This window comes from Notolepis coatsorum (genome assembly GCF_963971535.1).
Source record: "Notolepis coatsorum genome assembly, chromosome: 7".
Lineage (NCBI taxonomy): Eukaryota > Metazoa > Chordata > Actinopteri > Aulopiformes > Paralepididae > Notolepis > Notolepis coatsorum.
Genome location: NC_140171.1, coordinates 15,328,208 through 15,347,742, shown reverse-complemented (window position 1 = coordinate 15,347,742; position 19,535 = coordinate 15,328,208). Strand labels below are relative to the sequence as shown.

General features: G+C 39.7%; 1 protein-coding gene across 1 annotated transcript in view; it reads left to right on the top strand.

The window, feature by feature from the left end:
- The window catches only part of LOC311232302 (NACHT, LRR and PYD domains-containing protein 1-like), a 52,484-nt gene extending 33,284 nt beyond the window's left edge, over nt 1-19,200 (top strand). Inside the window, exons 11-16 of the mRNA XM_084319055.1 lie at nt 625-671; nt 2,193-2,407; nt 12,900-13,165; nt 14,902-15,018; nt 15,688-15,835; nt 17,823-19,200. Of these exons, the coding sequence (XP_084175181.1) occupies nt 625-671; nt 2,193-2,407; nt 12,900-13,165; nt 14,902-15,018; nt 15,688-15,835; nt 17,823-18,136 (1,107 nt within the window). The 3' untranslated portion in view covers nt 18,137-19,200. The remainder of the gene's footprint in view (nt 1-624; nt 672-2,192; nt 2,408-12,899; nt 13,166-14,901; nt 15,019-15,687; nt 15,836-17,822) is intronic.
- Nucleotides 19,201-19,535: the final 335 nt, after the last annotated feature.

Sequence of the window (19,535 nt, the reverse complement as noted above, 5' to 3'; positions counted from 1 at the left end):
TTTGGTAGCTTCCTGACCTGCATATACTGTATCATTGTCAAATTAAGTTTGATAGCGTGGATTAATTCCCAAGATTCAAGAGTTTATTCATGACATACATACCAGGGCATACAGTGCAATGCGGTTGGCCATGCCCGCTATGATTGTGCAATAAAACAATAGTAATAATAAGATGACTAGAATAGACATGGTAAAAATAGACATGTTAATAAATCTCGTGCCGTTTCCAAACCAGGCAGTGATGTTCCCAGTCAGAATGCTCTCTACAGCCCATGAAGAAATGCTAGCATTACTGAGAAAGTTGCCATCGTTAGTATAGTACAGTACTTTGATTGAAATGTCTCAAGCTATAATCTTCTGTCCAATAATGTACATTTCCTTAGGTTTTTTATTTTTTTTATTTTAAGAAAACCTTTGGAACTTTTATCCGGAGACAACCGAATGAAACCAATAGATACGAGGTTGCTGTTACAATGATGCTTGCATGTCATAAAGATAATAAACCTCACGTTATCAAAATAGATTTGACTGTGATGTATGGGAATTCTACTTTGGTCAAACTTTAGCACACTATTGATGTTGGTATCTTTTAGAAAACATGTTCTCTTCCTTTTTGTATTCCAGTCCCGGACGAGCTTCACACCTGACATGTTAACAACGACCGAATACAAGTAACCACATTTTAATACAGGCTCCTTTCTGTTTCCCCTGCCATTCAAGATGTCAACATTTGAATCTGTAACAATTCTAAATAACAATTTACTTTGAATTGCCATACTTGATTGAATGACTTATGTTTTATAGAAAGTAGAGTATAGATACACACTAAGCCTAATATCTCCCTTGGCCTGAAGCCTATAAGATTAATATCTCCCTTAGGCTGATGCCTAGTAACGCTAATATCTCCCTTGGCCTGAAGCCTAGTAAGCCTAATATCAGCCTAAGGGAGATATCAGTCTTACTAGGCTTCAGACTAAGTGATATATTAGGCTTACTAGGCTTCAGGCCAAGGGAGATATTAGCGTTACTAGGCATCAGCCTAAGGGAGATATTAATCTTATAGGCTTCAGGCCAAGGGAGATATTAGGCTTAGACCCACAGCAACTGTATGAAGTGTGATATTTGTATTTGATTTATCAGGATTAAATAAGTAGAGTTTTAGTCACCAAACATGAATTTTGTGAGTGTACCTTTCTGCTGTTCCAAGAACTAGCTATTCCGATGGAGCCCTAATGTTTCATGGCTTTAGAAAGGAACTTAAACTTCAATTCGAGCAAATACTAGCTTGCATGTGTTCTCTATTGCATGTGTGCCTATATTGGGACAGAATTATTGGACTGCAGGAAGTGAATATATTACTATTTTCTGTCTCATTATTAAACGTCAGTTTCTGCATCACTGTGGGTAAAACAGACATTAGTAGAAATCTGATTATTTTGTTATAACCTGCATCTGATTCTTTCTGATACAGGTGTTCCTAATTTATGGTGTCTCAGGTTCAGGTTATATAAAAACACATACTAATATAGAGCCAACGTTATAGTTGTTTGAATCTTTGCCCCAGATTCAGGTTATATAAAAACTAGTGCTGTCAGGCGATTACATTTTTTTACATGATTTGTAATTAATTAATCTAATTAATCGCATTTTAATCGCATAACCATTTTATGCCTGATATTCTATATTCTATAATCATATTTCAAATTGCATGTGTCCGGATGGCAGAATTCAGTACTGTATCTACAAAACCTTCTGTTTAATCATCTTCCATCTATTCCTTTTATGTCAAAGATTAAAAAAAATTTATTGATATTCTCATTTGGTTCATTACAATTTACTCAAGCCTAGTAACAGACACAGTATTTCTGACACTGGGAATACATTCCCTGAGATCCATAGATGTCCCTAGAATCAGATACCAAGAACATGCAAATGGACCATATAAAAAAAAGTCTGTAAATGTGTATTCTACGTTCTTATGGAATGAATGAGATAAAAAAAATATATATATATATAAAATAAAGAAAAAATAATTGTAATTTATTTTGAGTTAATTTTCATAACGCGATAATTTGCTGTGTAATTAATTAATCTAATTAACGTGATACACTGACAGCCCTAATAAAAACAGATGGTATAAAGCCAACATCATGTAATCTTTCTAATACAGTTGTTACTATTGTGTGCCCCAGGTTCAGGTTTCCCAGTGCAGGTGTGTTCAAGTGTCGTTCGACAGGGCTGTTGTTTGGATTGGAGGGGGAGGAGGAGGTGCAGTACAGGTCCGTCCAATGGGACGAAAACCTCATCCATTCAGCTGGAAGGACTCCTGCAGGTCCTCTGTTCGACATCCAGTGTCCTCAGGGCTCTGTCTCCCAGCTACAGCTCCCACACTGTTTAACTTCAGCCGGTAAGTCCGTGTTTGTTGATGACATATTGCTAATTATTAGCACACTAATCTAATCACCTTATGAAACGGTAGCACTTTGAGCGACATTGTTGACATGACATTATACATAGGAAAATTATATAATGCCCCAAGTCTTCACTCTGAACATGCAATATTTGAATAGATGAGATTCAAAACACAATGTTTATTATATATTAATAACAGTTTGCCACATTGTTAGGATGCATCTCAAATTAAAGTTTGGGGTCTCAGCTTTCATTGATATTAAGTGATTATTTGAAGAATAGAACTGACATTTATTAAATCAATGATTTAATTAATAAATGTTTACCAAGGAATGCACAGGAATCTGCCTTAGTGATACTCAGCACATAGGCCTGCTGTCAAACAATACACTTAGTACATAGGCCTGCTGTCACACAATACACTCAGCACATAGGCCTACTGTCAAACAATACACTCAGCACATAGGCCTGCTGTCAAACAATACACTTAGTACATAGGCCTGCTGTCACACAATACACTCAGAACATAGCCCTGCTGTCACACAATACACTCAGCACATAGGCCTCCTGTCACACAATACACTCAGCACATAGGCCTGCTGTCACACAATACACTCAGCACATAGCCCTGCTGTCACACAATACACTCAGCACATAGCCCTGCTGTCAAACAATACACTCAGCACATAGGCCTGCTGTCACACAATACACTCAGCACATAGGCCCGCTGTCACACAATACACTCAGCACATAGCCCTGCTGTCACACAATACACTCAGCACATAGCCCTGTTGTCACACAATACACTCAGCACATAGCCCTGCTGTCACACAATACACTCAGTACATAGGCCTGCTGTCACACAATACACTCAGCACATAGCCCTGTTGTCACACAATACACTCAGTACATAGGCCTGCTGTCACACAATACACTCGGCACATAGCCCTGCTGTCACACAATACACTCAGCACATACGTGGGGCGACAGTGGCTCGGGAGGTAGAGCAGTCGTCTGGCAATCCGGAGGTTCCCGGTTCGATTCCCGTTCCTCCCGGGCAGCGCGTCGATGTGTCCTTGAGCAAGAAACGTAACCCCTAATTGCTCCCGATGAGCAGGTTGGCATCTTGCATGGTTGCCTCCGCCGTCGGTGTGTGAATCTGTGAGTGAATGGGTAAGAATGTGAGTAACAAATTGTAAAGCACTTTGGATAAAAGCGCTATATAAAAAAGCAGCCATACTGTAGGCCTGCTGTCACACAATACACTCTGCACATACTGTAGGCCTGCTGTCACACTATATACTCAGCACAAGGGTCTGTTTGCCCTATCGGTTATATTGTACGTTACAACAAATATAGGCAATACATTATTTGAATCTGAATATATACTATGAGTAAAAGTAAACCGTACACACAAGGTGCAGTATATACACAAGGTACCCTAACTGGCATGATATACGTCATACGTTGTAGTCTGTGCATGTTTTGGTGGTTAACACTTTCCGTGCCAGCCATGCGGTGCCTAGGAACCCCGTTGAGTGCCACCGCTATATTCAATGACTGAGCTCTCATATTTGCTAACGCATAAACTATATCTTAAATTATGTGTCTAATATGGCTGTCGCTTATCAATGACTTGTTTGCAGTCAACATTGTCGAAACGGATTGTTTTTTAATCGGTTAATTTCCGTTTTATACCATTTTGAAAAACGCTCGTTTTTGGAAAGTTTCAGAAAAAAATTAAGATTCTGTGATAAACGCCCTTTACTGGAATACACTGGAATACACAAAACACATTGTCATTTTTCAGCCTATTTATGAATCGTTGAAGCCCGTCCGGGACTGGAATACAAAAAGGAAGAGAACATGTTTTCTAAAAGATACCAACATCAATAGTGTGCTAAAGTTTGACCAAAGTAGAATTCCCATACATCACAGTCAAATCTATTTTGATAACGTGAGGTTTATTATCTTTATGACATGCAAGCATCATTGTAACAGCAACCTAGTATCTATTGGTTTCATTCGGTTGTCTCCGGATAAAAGTTCCAAAGGTTTTCTTAAATTAAAAAAAATAAAAAACCTAAGGAAATGTATATTATTGCACAGAAGATTATAGCTTGAGACATTTAAATCAAAGTACCGTACTATATTAACGATGGCAACTTTCTCAGTAATGCTAGCATTTCTTCATGGGCTGTAGAGAGCATTCTGACTGGGAACATCAGTCAGTAAAATATGATTTATTATCAGCATTTAGTTCTATTATTTTTTTTTTGTATTTTATTTTTTTATTCTTTTTTAAACAAACATATAAACAAACATGACAACACACGATAAGATATACAAGCATTAATTGTCAGGGCACATCCAATGGGATCACCTTTTGGTTAGTTGTTTTATATAAGATATACCCATAATACCTGTTATCTAAAAAAAAAAACCTACATACATATGCTCAGCTCGAACCCCCCCCTCCCGGACCCCACCTTGAGAAGTACCTCCACTATCCCTCGCACCTAACCAGACACTACCATTATAAGCTAGCTTTTATTCTCTCCACCACTTCTAACCACATTGACATTTTGGATTCATTGAGACCCAGAATTCTTGCTGTAGATATTTCATGGTAAATTACATCGAGATATGTAAGAAACCAAACTTTACGGCAAATTTTTTCCGGTTGAAACCAGCGTGATGCGATCAGCTTTTTGGCTACTGTGATACCCGATAAAACCAATCTCTTTAGCTGTGGATTCACTGCAAACTCAAAAACATCATTCAACAGCAATACCGAGGGGTGTACAGGTATATTCCAAGATACGAGTTTTGATATTTGTTGGGTCACATCTTTCCAGAATGCCTTAACTGGTGAGCAGTCCCAATACATGTGCATAAATGTCCCTTCGTCCCCATTTGTACATTGGGTGCATTTGGAATCTTGTTTGAGCCCCATTCGGCACAGTCTTATAGGAGTCAAGTATGTCCTGTGAATATAGTTAAGATTGATTTGTTGATGATCCGGGTTCCTTGATGTAAGTCGGACATTTGCCCAGGCTCCTTGCCAATCAAAGTCGTTTTCCAGGTCTGGTATATCCCTCCTCCAGACAGAGTCAAGTTGGAGGGTTTCATACGAGGACGTTAGTAATTGATGATAAAATTCTGAAACAAAACCTCTCGATGTCTCTCTTGAGTAGAAGAATTTGTGGTATCTGTGGTGTTCAATTGGTCTGTCTAATGGAACACCGTGAGACTTCAAACATAGCTCTAACTGTTTGTGAAAAAGCCATGTGGACTTGGTGAGATTAAATTTTTTGCGTATTTCTTTATCACTACAAAAACCCTGTTTGTTAAAAATATCCCCTAATGAGTGTATGCCTTGCTCTTCCCATATAGGGAATCTTATAGGTCGTTTTCCAATTAAGAGAGCATTGTTATTGAATAAGGGAGTATGATTGTGCCATTCTTGTGGGTTAGGATTTTTTTTTTGTGATTCACGCCATATCCGGATCGCATGAGTAATTATGGGGCCAAATTTTCGTTCACAGTGCTTGATTGGTAGTTTAGTGTATTCTATGTCCTTCAGTCTATGTGGGGCTACTATGTTTTCTTCTATTTTCCTCCAAGATGCTAATGCTTGGGAGTCAAACCATGTTGTCAATGGACTTAATGAGTACGCCTTAAAATATAGGAAAAAATCTGGAAATGCCATGCCACCATCTGCTTTATTTCTCTGTGCGGTGGATCTTTTTATACGTGGTGGTTTGTTATTCCAAATAAATTTGTCTGTGGAGGAGTGTAATCTTTTCCAGTAACCCTCTGGAGGGGGTAACGGTAGCATTGAACAGAAGAAGTTGATTTTAGGTAGTACATCCATCTTAACTATTGATATCCGTGCTTGTACTGTGTTCTTAAGTTTTGCCCATCTATCGAGGTCGTCTTTGATTTTGTTTTGGATTTTTGTGTAGTTGTGCTTCACCGTTTGTCTTATGGTAGGGAATATTTCCACTCCCAAGCATCTGAAATGTTTTACCATCGGTATCTGTCCTGGGAGGGTTGTATCTTTTTTTGCAGGGGTGTTAAGTGGAAGGAAAGCCGACTTCGGCCAATTTATCTTAAATCCCGATAAATCACCAAAGTCCTCAATCAACTTGAGCAGATGAGGCAATGTGGTGTTGGGGTTTTTCATGAACAATATTACATCGTCCGCATATAAACACATTTTTTGTTGTGTGCCCTTGATTACGATAGGTTCTATGGATTGGGATTGTCTTATATATTGTGCTAACGGCTCTAATGATAGATTGAACAGACCGGGACTAAGAGGACAACCCTGTCTGGCAGAGCGTGATACCGGAAATATTTCAGAGATGATTGTGCCTGTTATAATCATGGCCGATGGGTCTTTGTATAATACTTTAATCATATCGATGAATCCTTTTCCTAACCCCATCCTTTCTAGCACTGCCCACAGATACGACCATTCCAGCCTGTCAAAGGCCTTCATAGCATCCAGGGACAGCATCGCCTTAGGTATGGTGTCCTCTTTGTCGGCATCAAGTACGTGCAGTATACGTCTTATGTTCTCAGTGATCAGGCGGCCTCCTATGAAGCCAGTTTGGTCCGGGTGAACTAAAGACGTCATATGCTTTTGTAATCTGATGGCTAATACCTTAGAGTACAGTTTGATATCTGTTCCGAGGAGGCTTACAGGTCTATAACTACCGCACTCGTTGGGGTCTTTGTCTTTTTTAAGGAGGACTGTTATGAGTGCAATATTGTCGGTTTTATGGAAGTTCCCCTCCTTGACTGAGTATAAGATCATATTTAGTAATAAGGGGCCAATTATGTCCCAACAAGAAAGGTACATTTCTGATGGGAAACCGTCTCTTCCTGGAGCCTTACCACTTTTCATTGCGGTTATGGCCATCTTGAGTTCCTCTAGTGTGATCGGTATTTCTAACTGTTTAGCGTCATCCTCTGAAAGTTTAGGGAGAATAATTTGATTAAGAAATGTGTCCATTTTGTTTTGATCGAAGGTCATTTCTGATTTATATAAATCGGAGTAGAATACTTTGAATGTATCGTTTATTTTTACCGGATCTGTTACAAGTACTTGTTGTGCTCTAATGGTAGTTATATCTGCAAATGTTGCATTAATTCTTAATCGCATGGCTAATAGGTGGCTGGGTTTGGAACCATGGGAGTACTGCTGTTGTCTTGTGCTGCGTATTTGTATTTCCGATTGTTGTCTGTATATGTCATTGATCTCTATTTTTAGTACGTTAACTTGATTTTCTAGTCGAGTTGAGTTGTTGTATTTCAGAGAATTAAATAACGTTGAGTAAAGCGTTTCCAGCTCATCCAGTTTTGTGTTTTGATTCTTGCGCATTTTGGAGGAAAAGCTATCCGTGAAGTCTTTGATCATTCCCTTTACCGACATCCATATTATTCTGGGGTCTTGCACCGAGTTTGCATTCTCCCGTTGGAATACCATAAGAGCTTCTTTGAGTTGTGTAATGAATTCCTTGTTGTTAAGCAGCAACGAGTTAAATCGCCATCTTGGGGCTCGGGAGGATAGTATACCAAATGTACCTTTAAGGAGTAAATAACAGTGATCTGATAGTGCGTTGGGTATCATTTCCACTTCATAATTATCAAATAGTCTCTGTGATGCAAAGACATAATCTATTCTGGATAGTGTCTTATGTCTCGCAGATCGACAAGAGTACTTTCGGGTCGTGGGATTAAGTAACCGCCATAAGTCCTTTACACCTGTAATCTTTGACCAATCCTTTAATGCCTTCGATGAATTCTTTTGTTCGCTGGAAAAGGCGAGGTAAGATTTGTCTATCCTTGGGTTCCAGATGGCATTAAAATCCGCTCCTATTATAAATGAGTAATCGGGAATGTCTAACATTGCATTGGTTAGTGTAGTGAAGAAATCTTCTTCGTACAAATTTGGGGCGTATACCGCTATCAACGCTATTTTCCTGTTCTTATGTTCAATCTTAGCTATAGTTATCCGACCTTCTACATCAGACCATACTCCCTTTAGTACAATATTCAACTTACGTTTAACGACTATTGCTACACCCCGAGTTCTCGTACCAATAGAGGAGTGACTGATATTATGGTATATGTTGTCCGCTAATTTACCTATGTCTTTCCCTAGAATGTGTGTTTCGCTTAGCAGAGCAATGTCCACATGTTCTTTTTTCATCAGTGTGAGCACGCTTTTGCGTTTAAGTTGGTTATTTATTCCCCCGGTGTTCCATATCATTATATTCAAACTAGCCATAGTCTATACATGTTGCATTGTAATTTTTGGTAATGCTTCTAGAGTGCGAGGCAATACTAGATATACATCCCACTAGTGAGGTCCCGTTGAGAGCCGAGCTTAAAAACATACATATATATAAATAAAAATCCCCTACCCTTCCCTCCCACCGAGAGTCGTACAGGATTGTGTTCCATGAACACAACCTTTGCGTATGACTCTCTCCCTTGCACCACCGGATATCCCAGAATGATCCAATTGTCCTTAACATTCCTATGTATACCATAGGATCTAACACTCTAAATTCTACCATAAGTAGAATGTCGACTGTGGCTTGGCCACTTACCCGTAAAAAATAAATAAATAAAAATTTAAATGAGATAAACTAAAAATAAAGACCAAAAATAAGCTTCAATTGTCATGCCTTAATCACTTACATTTTATATGAACTTGTAATTTATAGTAATTTATAGTAACCCATGAATAATATGAAGGTATTGAACTGAAGAGAGAGCCTCAATAAATCAGAGAGAGCGGATGAAAAAGAAAGAAAAAAACAAGTAAAAGGAAGAGAACATTAACTTAGATCTTAAAAGAGCATTGTTATGCTTAAACATCTAAAGTATTAATTGGAGAAGTAGTGAAATTATTTCCCATTAATAAAAAAAAAATTTTTAAATACGTATATGCAGCATTTCCCCCGACCGGGGTGGGCGATGATCGTTGTGTAGAGTGATCTTTCAGCCGGCCGGCTATGATGGCTCTGTGGTTTTGCATCTAGATAGCTGTTGATTATTCCCCCGAGGGGCTTCTGGTAGAATGAATGACCACGTATTGCTGATATTCCAGAATGCTCCATATATCAAAGAATGCTTCGATGTTCTAGATTATTCCAATATGTCATTTTTACATTGTCTGAATGTTCCAGTATGTTCTGGAGTGTTCCAATCTTAAATCCAATATGTCCGCAATAATATACACGTCGGGGAAAGCATTCAAAAACTCTGAGCACGTAGGTCTCTCTGTCCCAAATCCTCGATTATTAAAGGTTGTACTATATGGTGACCTTGCATAACTGAGATTTAAAAGGCCATTTATACACTATACTGCTCCTGTTCAGACAGGAATTTGGCTGCCTCTTCAGGCGATTTGAGGAGAACTTTTGCTCCTTGTTTGTCGACGGCGCGAAGTATTGCAGGGTATATTAGTAGGGGTCTGTATTTCCCCAGGTATAGTTGAGACATCACCGTCTTGAACTTGGCACGCAGTTCCACTACCTCACGACAATAATCTTCAAAGCAGTGTATTGGTACCTCCATGTGTTTCAGATTGCCTTTCATCCTGCGAATTTCACGCATAATCATTTCTTTTATTCTGACTTGGCGCAGTACAACTAATATCACTCTGGGCTTAGCGTTGTTGTCACTGGAGCGGGGTCCCAATCTGAAGCACTCATCCACCTCCGGTATTTTAGGAAGGATTCCTGTTCCCAAGATTTTCTGTAATTCTGTGGCAAACTCTTCAGGGTTTTCACATCTCACTGATTCGTCCAGACCGACAATGCGAATATTCAGCCTGCGTTTTTGATATTCCATCTCGAATATTTTGGCTTTCTGTTCTTTATTGATTCGCGTGAGCTCCTCCGTTATTTCGCTGAGCTCCGTCTTGATTTCGTTGTAGTTCCCCTTCATCTCAGCAGTTAGGTTAACTGTGTTAGCCTCTACTTCCTTGTAGATATGAGTGAATTTGATTTCGTGGGCTTCCACTACTTTCTCCAGAGCCTCGGTGCGTTTATTCTGTGCGTCGGCGTCCGCTCTCAGCGCATCAATTTTGCCTTCAATAGATTCTTTAATAGCATCTACTTTTTGAGTTATTATCTTCTGTGATTCTGTGATAATAGCATCTACTTTTTGAGTTATTATCTTCTGTGATTCTGTGATCATTTCCTCCATTCTCTTCTCCGTTGTCTTCCCCATTTCCTCCATTTTCCGGATGATATGTTCGGTATCTGCGGAGGTCTTTGATGGGGTTGAACTTGAAGCGGCCTCTGTCAAGTCAATACTTTCTGCTGTCCGCTGTACGTATCCTGGGTCCCGCGGCGGGACCTCTTCGACTGGTTTTTGGTCTTTCTTTGGGTCTTTCCTTGATGGCATCTCGATTCTTTTGGTCAATATAGTTAGTTGATAGTCTCAGTTGATATATGCGTCAAGTTTTAAACGCATTAATGGTATATAAATATGATTTTAAAACGAAAAAAAAAATAACGGGTGAGCAGCTGTGTCACATGCGACCTACTCCATTCTAAAGCTAAACCGGACTAGTTCTATTATTATACATTTCAAAAGCCCCCTCTAGGAAAACGAAGCACAGAAACATAATTCAGAATGGTATAATGCAGATCTAGACTGTGAGAATCATTTCAGGAAGCGAGCTGTCATTTCTTTGCAGGGGCGTGGCCATGGTTCATCCAGCTAACTGAACTTAAGCCTGCTCTCGACCAGGCTCAAACTTTTTGATCTGTTGTCATGGTGATTTAGACAATCGAGCGTCGGGGAACAGAAAGGTCCGGCTTAAGTCAGGCTATGCTGGAAATTATCCGGCTAACTCAGTTAGCCAGGTACGGGGAACGGGGCCCTGAAGTGTGAAAATCGGAGGCATTTCCTCCCCTTGAGCGTTCTAGACAACAGACTGAGTTACAAGATTTAAATGAATACATGATATTCAAAACATTCTCAGATTTCAAATTATGACATCATTTGAAAGCTTACATTCTGTACTTTCACAACCTGGAAAATGAAAATGGAGACATGTCGGCACAAACGCTGGACTTGATCACATATATTTTATGAGTTTAAAAAAGAAATTATATACCAATTTTATTTTATTTTTTTCAAAAACGTGCCAATCCGTGAACCGTGAACAGGGCGTGAAGAAGGTCGAAATACAGTAGAATCCCGGGAAAAACGGGAGGGTTGACAGCTATGCGCTGATGTAGCAACAGATTTGATTCAACTTGAGTCAGTGACTCCACTTCACTTCCTGTCCACCTGCTAGTTCTGTAGTGTAACGATGTGGCTCGTGTCTGTGAAAACTATGTTGATTATGTAGATTGAATGGATGCCGTATGACCAGGCATCGTATGTTCATAGCCCTGATTCAATGTTTTTAACTCATTCAGAGCCACGCCCTTTTGACCATATTAGGGCTAGCGTGCCAACACTGAAGTCAATGGGAGGACGGGGAAATTTGCGAACGCTTAAACTATATCTTAAATTATGGCTATGGGTCTAAAACACACCTCACTTATCAATGACTTGCTTGCAGTCAACATGTACGAAACGGATTGTTTTTTCATTGGTACATTTCAGTTTTATACAGTTTTGAATACGAGTATAGTTTTGGAGATGTCTAGTAATTCCAGAGAAATTCCACGATAATCGCCCTTTACTGGAATACACAAAACACGTAATTTTGCGGCTGATTTATGAATCGTTTTCAAATAAACGCTAGATTATCGATAGTATATGTGCACGCTATAGAAGCGGGCTGAAAAATGTATTTATCTTATTTCCTGATCGCACACACACACATACACACATATGGCACACGCTGATATATAGGTGAAAATAGCTCTGATTATCCCAAGACTGGTAAAATAGATTCCTTACCTCAGATCAGATGTTCTCAAAAGATTATTCCAATTCCTGATCGCCATTCCAAATATCGATCGCGTTTATTGATCCAACGCTGGGTACTGGAAACACATATTCTCTGCTGTTCTGATGGTGGGCGATGACTGCAGTAGGCTCGGATTACATGCCTGACAAGTAAAATGTGGAAGCAGGACTTTTTTTTCATTCAATCCAATCCAATGGGGTGCAGTACCAATCTGGAGAGACGATAGGGGGCGGTATTTTACCTGTTCGAGCTCAGACAGATCCCCACTGGTAACATGAGGCTAGATTGATGGGAAAAAAAAGAACGATTAAAATAGACTAGATCTCTCGTCGGCTGGCACTCAACGGTTGGGTTGGCATGAGCTAACGAGAAATCTCGTTGTTGGCACTGAAAGTGTTAAGAGTCAGACATTCCTAGTAATGCATAATACAAAAACAATATAGAAACAGAGGTATGAAACAACGTACAACATACATACAGCATACGTGATCACAGAGGTATGAAGCAACATTTCTGTTGTCCTCCACAGAGCTGTCCTGCAAATGCCTGTCTGTCGTCCACATCACCGATGATGGGTTGACCATCTTGGAGCCGCTGAGGATTACCCAGACTCACGTGGTGGTGAACGTACACCACTCACAGCTCTCCTTCATTGGTTTGACATGGCTCATGGATTGGATGTTCTTCTCACCTCGATCAATGAGCTGCCAGATTCTGCTCCTCGCCCGACCACCGCGGCCTGATCACCGAGTACTGGACGTGTTTCTGCTGCCGAGCAACGTGCCACTCCAAGACGTAAGTTAGGGTCCAGTTAGGGCACCTTGTGTATACTGTTTATTTTTACTCTTAGTATACATTCAGATTATAATTCTATATTGCCTATATTTATTGTAACATATAATATAACCGGGGAGGGAACAGGGTGGGAGTGAGGTGGGAACAGGGAGAGAACGGGGAGGGAACGGGGAGGGAACGGAGTGGGGAGGGAAGGGGTTGGGAGTGAGAAGGGAACGGGGAGGGCGTGGGGTGGGAGTGGGGAGGGAACGGGGGGAGGGATATATAAATTAGTACTACTGAGTGATGGTCCTAATCAGATGTATGTACAGAATTGTAGTATTAATATGTACAGTGATACAGGTATAAAGACACTATTGTAGTAAGTCATACTGGCCAGCAGTGTAACTAGTTGAGTAGATTTGATATACTGGACAGTAGGGCTGAGCCCAAACGTTCGAACGTTCGAACCTGCGTTCGTTACGTTGGCATTCGAATTCTAAATCAACATTTACATTTTTAATACAAATTAAGATTTTTTTTTTTTTTTTTTTTTCATTCTGTTTAAACCAATGGGGTTTTTCTTCACAGTTGCAGATAAAGATTAGGCTACACTAATATTATAGTAGAAGAAACTGATAAGTTATACATTAGAAAGTTGATTTAGTTGGGCTGGGGCTTCTCCCTGGTCTGGGGCTGGAAAGTTGATTTAATAAAAGATAAATCAGATTTAATCAGATTAATCACTTTATTGAAATTGAGGATTTAGTTTGAAGATGTATAATAAAAAAAAATTAAATTAAGTTTTTAATTAAAAACGAAGGTTCGAACGTCCGTTCGAAAAACCCTGACGAAGTTCGAATCCCATAAACAGGCTTCGGGGACAGCCTTACTGGATAGGATACTAGGACATTTATTTTGTGTTTACTGCAGAGTGGAGGGACTGGGAGACGCATGTAACTGATGTTGTGGAATATTTTAAAGGAGCCAAACAGTGAAACTGTAGACATTCAGATGAGTCAAATTGTATCAAAAGAATAGTTTTGATACATAGTTCACAGAAAAGTATCCTCAGTTTACAATCGGAGACAAGTGAAACACGAGCGTCTGACCAGAAAGTGAGAGAGCTCTGGTCCGACTTACAATTAAATACCAGCTGGGAATGACAAATTAAAACAAAGATGTAAAAATTAAAACAAAAGATTGGTCTAGGGGTTTTGTCATGTCTGACACAAGGCTGATAGGAAGACTAACAAGAAAAGAACAAGATGTGATTTACTTGGACGTGTTCTATCTAAGTCGAGCTGACCTGGGCCTTGGCCGCTGTTTTAAGAACACTGTTAACTTAAGACTGTCGCCCTAGTGTCTGAGAAACTGTATACCAGTTAACTACCGTGTATTAACTAGTCAAGGCTGTACAGAGAATGTATTTAAACAGAGTTATGAACTAATAGGCCCAACTGTACAAATGATGTAATAGGATGAAACATATAATATTTTCACTGACCAAACACTATCAGTGATGGCTGTCAGAATGTAGAGCTATTATTTTAACATGTAGACCAGTTATTTTAACAAACGAGAAAATACACTTGTTTCTGTGAAGTACAAGCGGACACTTGTCTTGCCAACTCGTAGATATAGAATAATGTATCTGAATTAATGAAACCTTCTATTTCTGTGTGCTAACTGAATCGAATTGATTAAATATTTATTTTTTAATACTAAACTATCTGATCCAATTCTTCCGGTTGAAGGTAAAAGCACAGCATGAGGAGAGCCAAAAAAGCATGACCTTATCCAGATGTGTCCTGACCATAGGCCAAGACTACAGTCTGATGTGTGATCCAGAGACGTATATGCTGCAACCTGAGGTCAGCATACCACACACACACACACACACACATGCACACACAACACACGCTCACACACCTTCTAGTATCAGCATACTGTACTGTATTCCGGTTGGACAACCCTTACAGAAAAGTAAGATTTTTAGCATTGCTTTTGTCATTTTGATGATCGTAGTGACTAAGAAATGTCTTTTTGTTAAAATAAGTCTACATGTTTATAAAAAAAAAAAAAAAACTCTATATTCTGACATCCATCACTGATATATAGTGTCTGGTCAGTAACATGGGTCTCCCAGTCCCTCCGCTCTGCAGTAAACACAAAATACATTTTCTGGAATCCCGTTCTCACTTTATCCAATCAAGAGGGAGAACCCTAGATATTTTTACATTCAAGAAATCTTGCCAAGACAAATTTTCTTACTGCACTGGCAGATAATTAGCAACGAGCACCGCATAGACTCGGACTCAGACACATACAATTGCATGGAATAAACTTGTAAGGTTCAGTCCACGTGGTCCTCATTGCCAGCTGGACAGAGTGTGGACTGTGTAGACTCAATCGCAATGGCTGTCTATGCGGTCCTCATTCTAAACAATCGAAAATCACTAGTGCACAATTAAAGGAATATGAATTATATAAATGTTTTATTGCTTTTGATCTATTACAATTACTTTGTCATCTGTTCTCAGAGTGAGCAGTTTCGTTTTCTGAACTATGGACCAAATTACATTCCGACATTTGAAGTATTCATGGCTTCAAACGCAAGGAAGGTTGGATTGGCGATAAAGGATCCACGTGGTGCTGTTTGGCGACGAACTGTTGACGTGCCACTGTCAGGTAAATTCACTCCTTGAATGGAATGATCACAGTTATCAGAATTATCAGTTTCTTTTAATCTTTTGTTAAAATAAATGTTAAGCAGCTCTACATTCCAACAGCCATCACTGATATAGAATGTCTGGTCAGTAACCTGGTTCTCCCAGTCCCTCCTCTCTGCAGTAAACGCAAAATAAATTTTCTGGAATCCTGTTCTCACTTTATCCAATCAGGAGGGAGAACCCTAGATATTTTTACATTCAAGAAATCTTGCCAACCCATATTTTCTTACTGCACTGGCAGATTATTTAACCTATTTTCAAGCACTTAAAACTAGTTTTTATTTATTATTTGTCTGACAATTTTTTGATTGGATAAAGTGAAAACCAGATAACAGGAAATGTATGTATGTTCTGTTTACTGCAGAGCTGAGGGACTGGGAGACTCATGTTACTGTCCAGACACTCTATACAGTGATGGCTGTTTGAATGTAGAGCTACCGCAGTCTCGGGTCCACATTGAATTGATTGATTGAAAACTTTATTAACAGATTGCAGAATGGGTACAATACAGTACGGCTCAATACACTCAATTGTTAAGGGGATGCAGACCAGAGAAAGACTTTCGTCTTGTTTACATCAGGGTCCCCCATTTTCAATTCATCATGACACTTATGACATACAGATATACAGTACTGTTACATCCAGACATTTATGACCTACAAGATATACAAATATACAGAGACAGAGATTCCAAAAGAGAATATATACATTCGAGGGGGAAGGGACTGTACATTGGAGGGGGTTGGACATTTACCGGGGCCAGTTTTGAATTGCAGCCTCCCATAGGTGCTCTTTGAGGGCGGTTTTTAAGGTGGGTAGGGATTCACATTATTGTATCGCTGTGGGTAGGGCGTTCCACACCTTGTTTGAGCCGAATCTGGGTTGAACAGGATTTGTGGAACTCCCTCTGGTGTTGTGGTCGTGGAATTCACTGACCTTTTGGGAATCTTAGTGGTGTATTGTATCTTTTTTTTGTATTTTATTTTTTAATTATTTTTTAAACAAACGCATAAACAAACATGACAACACACAATAAGATATACAAGCATTAGTTGACAGTGCACATCCAATGAAATCACATTTTAGTTAATTGTCTTATATAGGATATAGTGAAAAAAGTAGTAGAACGCGCTCACCTCACTAGACTTGACACTGGGTGCTGTAACCTCTGATATCCTACATAAAAAATAGGGAAACAATGTCCAGGCACGCACTCCAGGTTTTTCCAAATTTATTGGCAGCCTGTAATCATATGGCGATCGCTCTAGGCGATCGCCATTGCCGAACATTAGTTGGCTCTAGTCTGGGGTGCTCTCAACTCTGTTGTCGGCAACAGATAATGTTACATGCTCGGGCGGTTTGACTAAAGTATTTTTATGATTTACCAGAAGTGCTGAGTCCAATGTAGTCTGGTGAAAACGCACCTTATCATCATCTCCAATAGTTTGCTCGCCATTGCATAGGCAGTTCGCAGGCTAGTGGCTACTATTCTGGCCAGCAGTGAGTGAGCAAACCACCCCCACCCCACAGTAAATTAGCCCAGTTCAAAAGGTAGGCGATGCTGCCACCTATCGGGATTAGATCGTCATTTCAATCCAAATTCACTCAGAGGTACCAGGATCACAGAACATGGTCCGGCTGACTGTTTAGTATAATAATAATAAAAATAAACAAGTATAGTCGTTTTTGCCGGTGAGCGCATGGGCGGCAGAAACAAGTATACTCGTTGGCGTTCAATGAGTTAATAAACGTATTTGTCTAACTGGTTACTTAATGAAAATCTTTGTCTAACAGGTTACTTAATAGTCTTTGTCTAACATGTTACTTAATAAAAGTCTTTGTCTTAACTGGTTACTTATTAATGAAAGTCTTTGTCTAAGTCTTTGTCTAACTGGTTACTTAAGTCTTTGTCTAACTGGTTACTTAATAAAAGTCTTATCTTCCAGATTATGTTGTAGGTCCCGGTCCAAGTGGAGACCAGGTGCCGTCACAAGTGGAGGAAAGGCTGCTCTCAGTTCGAACACAATTTACAGAGAGAGCGTCTGACCATCTTGTAGACAAGTTGTTGGGTCAACTTCTGAGACGGAGGGTCATAAATGATGGTGAAATGGAGGCAGCCAGGGCCACGGGAAGCAGGGAGTCCAAAGCACGGTACACCATTGACATGGTGCGACGAAAGGGACAAGAAGCCAGTTCAGAGTTTGTCACCATGATTCACGACCAAGACCCTTACCTTTTCAGACAGCTTAAGCTAAACTGAGAGTCTATAGGCTGAGCTGAGAGAGAGAGAGAGAGAAGAGAGAGAGGAGAGAGAAGAGAAGATGGAGAGAGAGAGAGAGTTCTACCTGCTGAATTGTTGTACACAAATTGTAAGTCGCTTTGGATAAAAGCGTTCAGCTAAATGTTTCAACAGCATGGATGTCTTAATAAAAAGTGTATTTTTGCATTCATGTCAGCATGTGGACTGTTTCTGAGGCTGTCGGATGGCGTGCCGTGTTGGTGTCTACCTCTGACTAGACCTTTTGGAATGTGGGTGTCTTAGTTTGAAAAGGGCCACAGGTGATGTCATCGGGGGACATTGAATCCATGTCTTAATTACAGCTCCGTGAAATGTAGATTAAAGAAGTGGCAACACCTTGTCTTTACAGGGAACTGCTGCCTTATCATTTCACTGAGCTGTAATTAACAAGGATTAAATGTCCCCGATGGCATCACTGGTGGCCATATTCAAATGAATTTGCTCTCAATAACTGTCAAACTAAATTAATGTGTGCAAAACAGAGATTTTGGATGTGTGAGATTATGTGTGAAATAAATCAGTGTTTTCTGGTGAAGTGCCCCTTTAACATTCCATATACAGTAGCTCACCATTTTGTTAACTATGCGTTGGCTATTGATACAAAACCCTAATGAATGAACACGTTCTTGCAGTGTTCTGTGGGAATATTTTCAGGTTTAGGAATATTCAGTTGACTGTGCTTATGTCATATATATTATTTAATTGGGGACATTGACCTAAGTTAAAAGTTATTGGTAGATATTATTAAGGTACAATCATTATCATATATATATATATTTTGGGACATTGTATAGGTGGATTTGAACATTGAAGCTAGCCTAGCTTAGCCGAAATTAATGGAAGCAGATACGGACAAGCTAGCCTATAGCTGTTGGCCAAAAACGCCTCTCCCCCTGAGCTTTAAGCTAGGCTAGCTGGTCCTTATTGGTTTCCTTCATTTGTGCTGAGCTATAGGCTAGCTTGTAGCCAGATAGCTTTCTACTGAACATCCCTCTTTTTAGGTGTTGATTTCATTACGGCTTTTCTCCAGTAAAAACTGCATTATTAGACATGCCAATCCAGCTCATCTTTCGTTGGATTGGCATGTCTAATAATGCAGTTTTTATTAAAGGGGAACTATTTTACTATTTCTTTCACTATTTGGGCACTTTTACACAATTCCTGTGAGTTTATGGAACACCTCTGTAATTATATATATTTTTTTATTTCATTGTTTTGTATTTCTAATAAAGTCCTCAAAAACAGCATTTTTCTACCTCAAGATCTCGAGCCGTTTTGAGGCTGGGCTCCAACCACTGTGTGCAGCTCATCATGAGCCTGATGCCACACAGCCACATTATCATGCAGCGGTGTCTCTCTG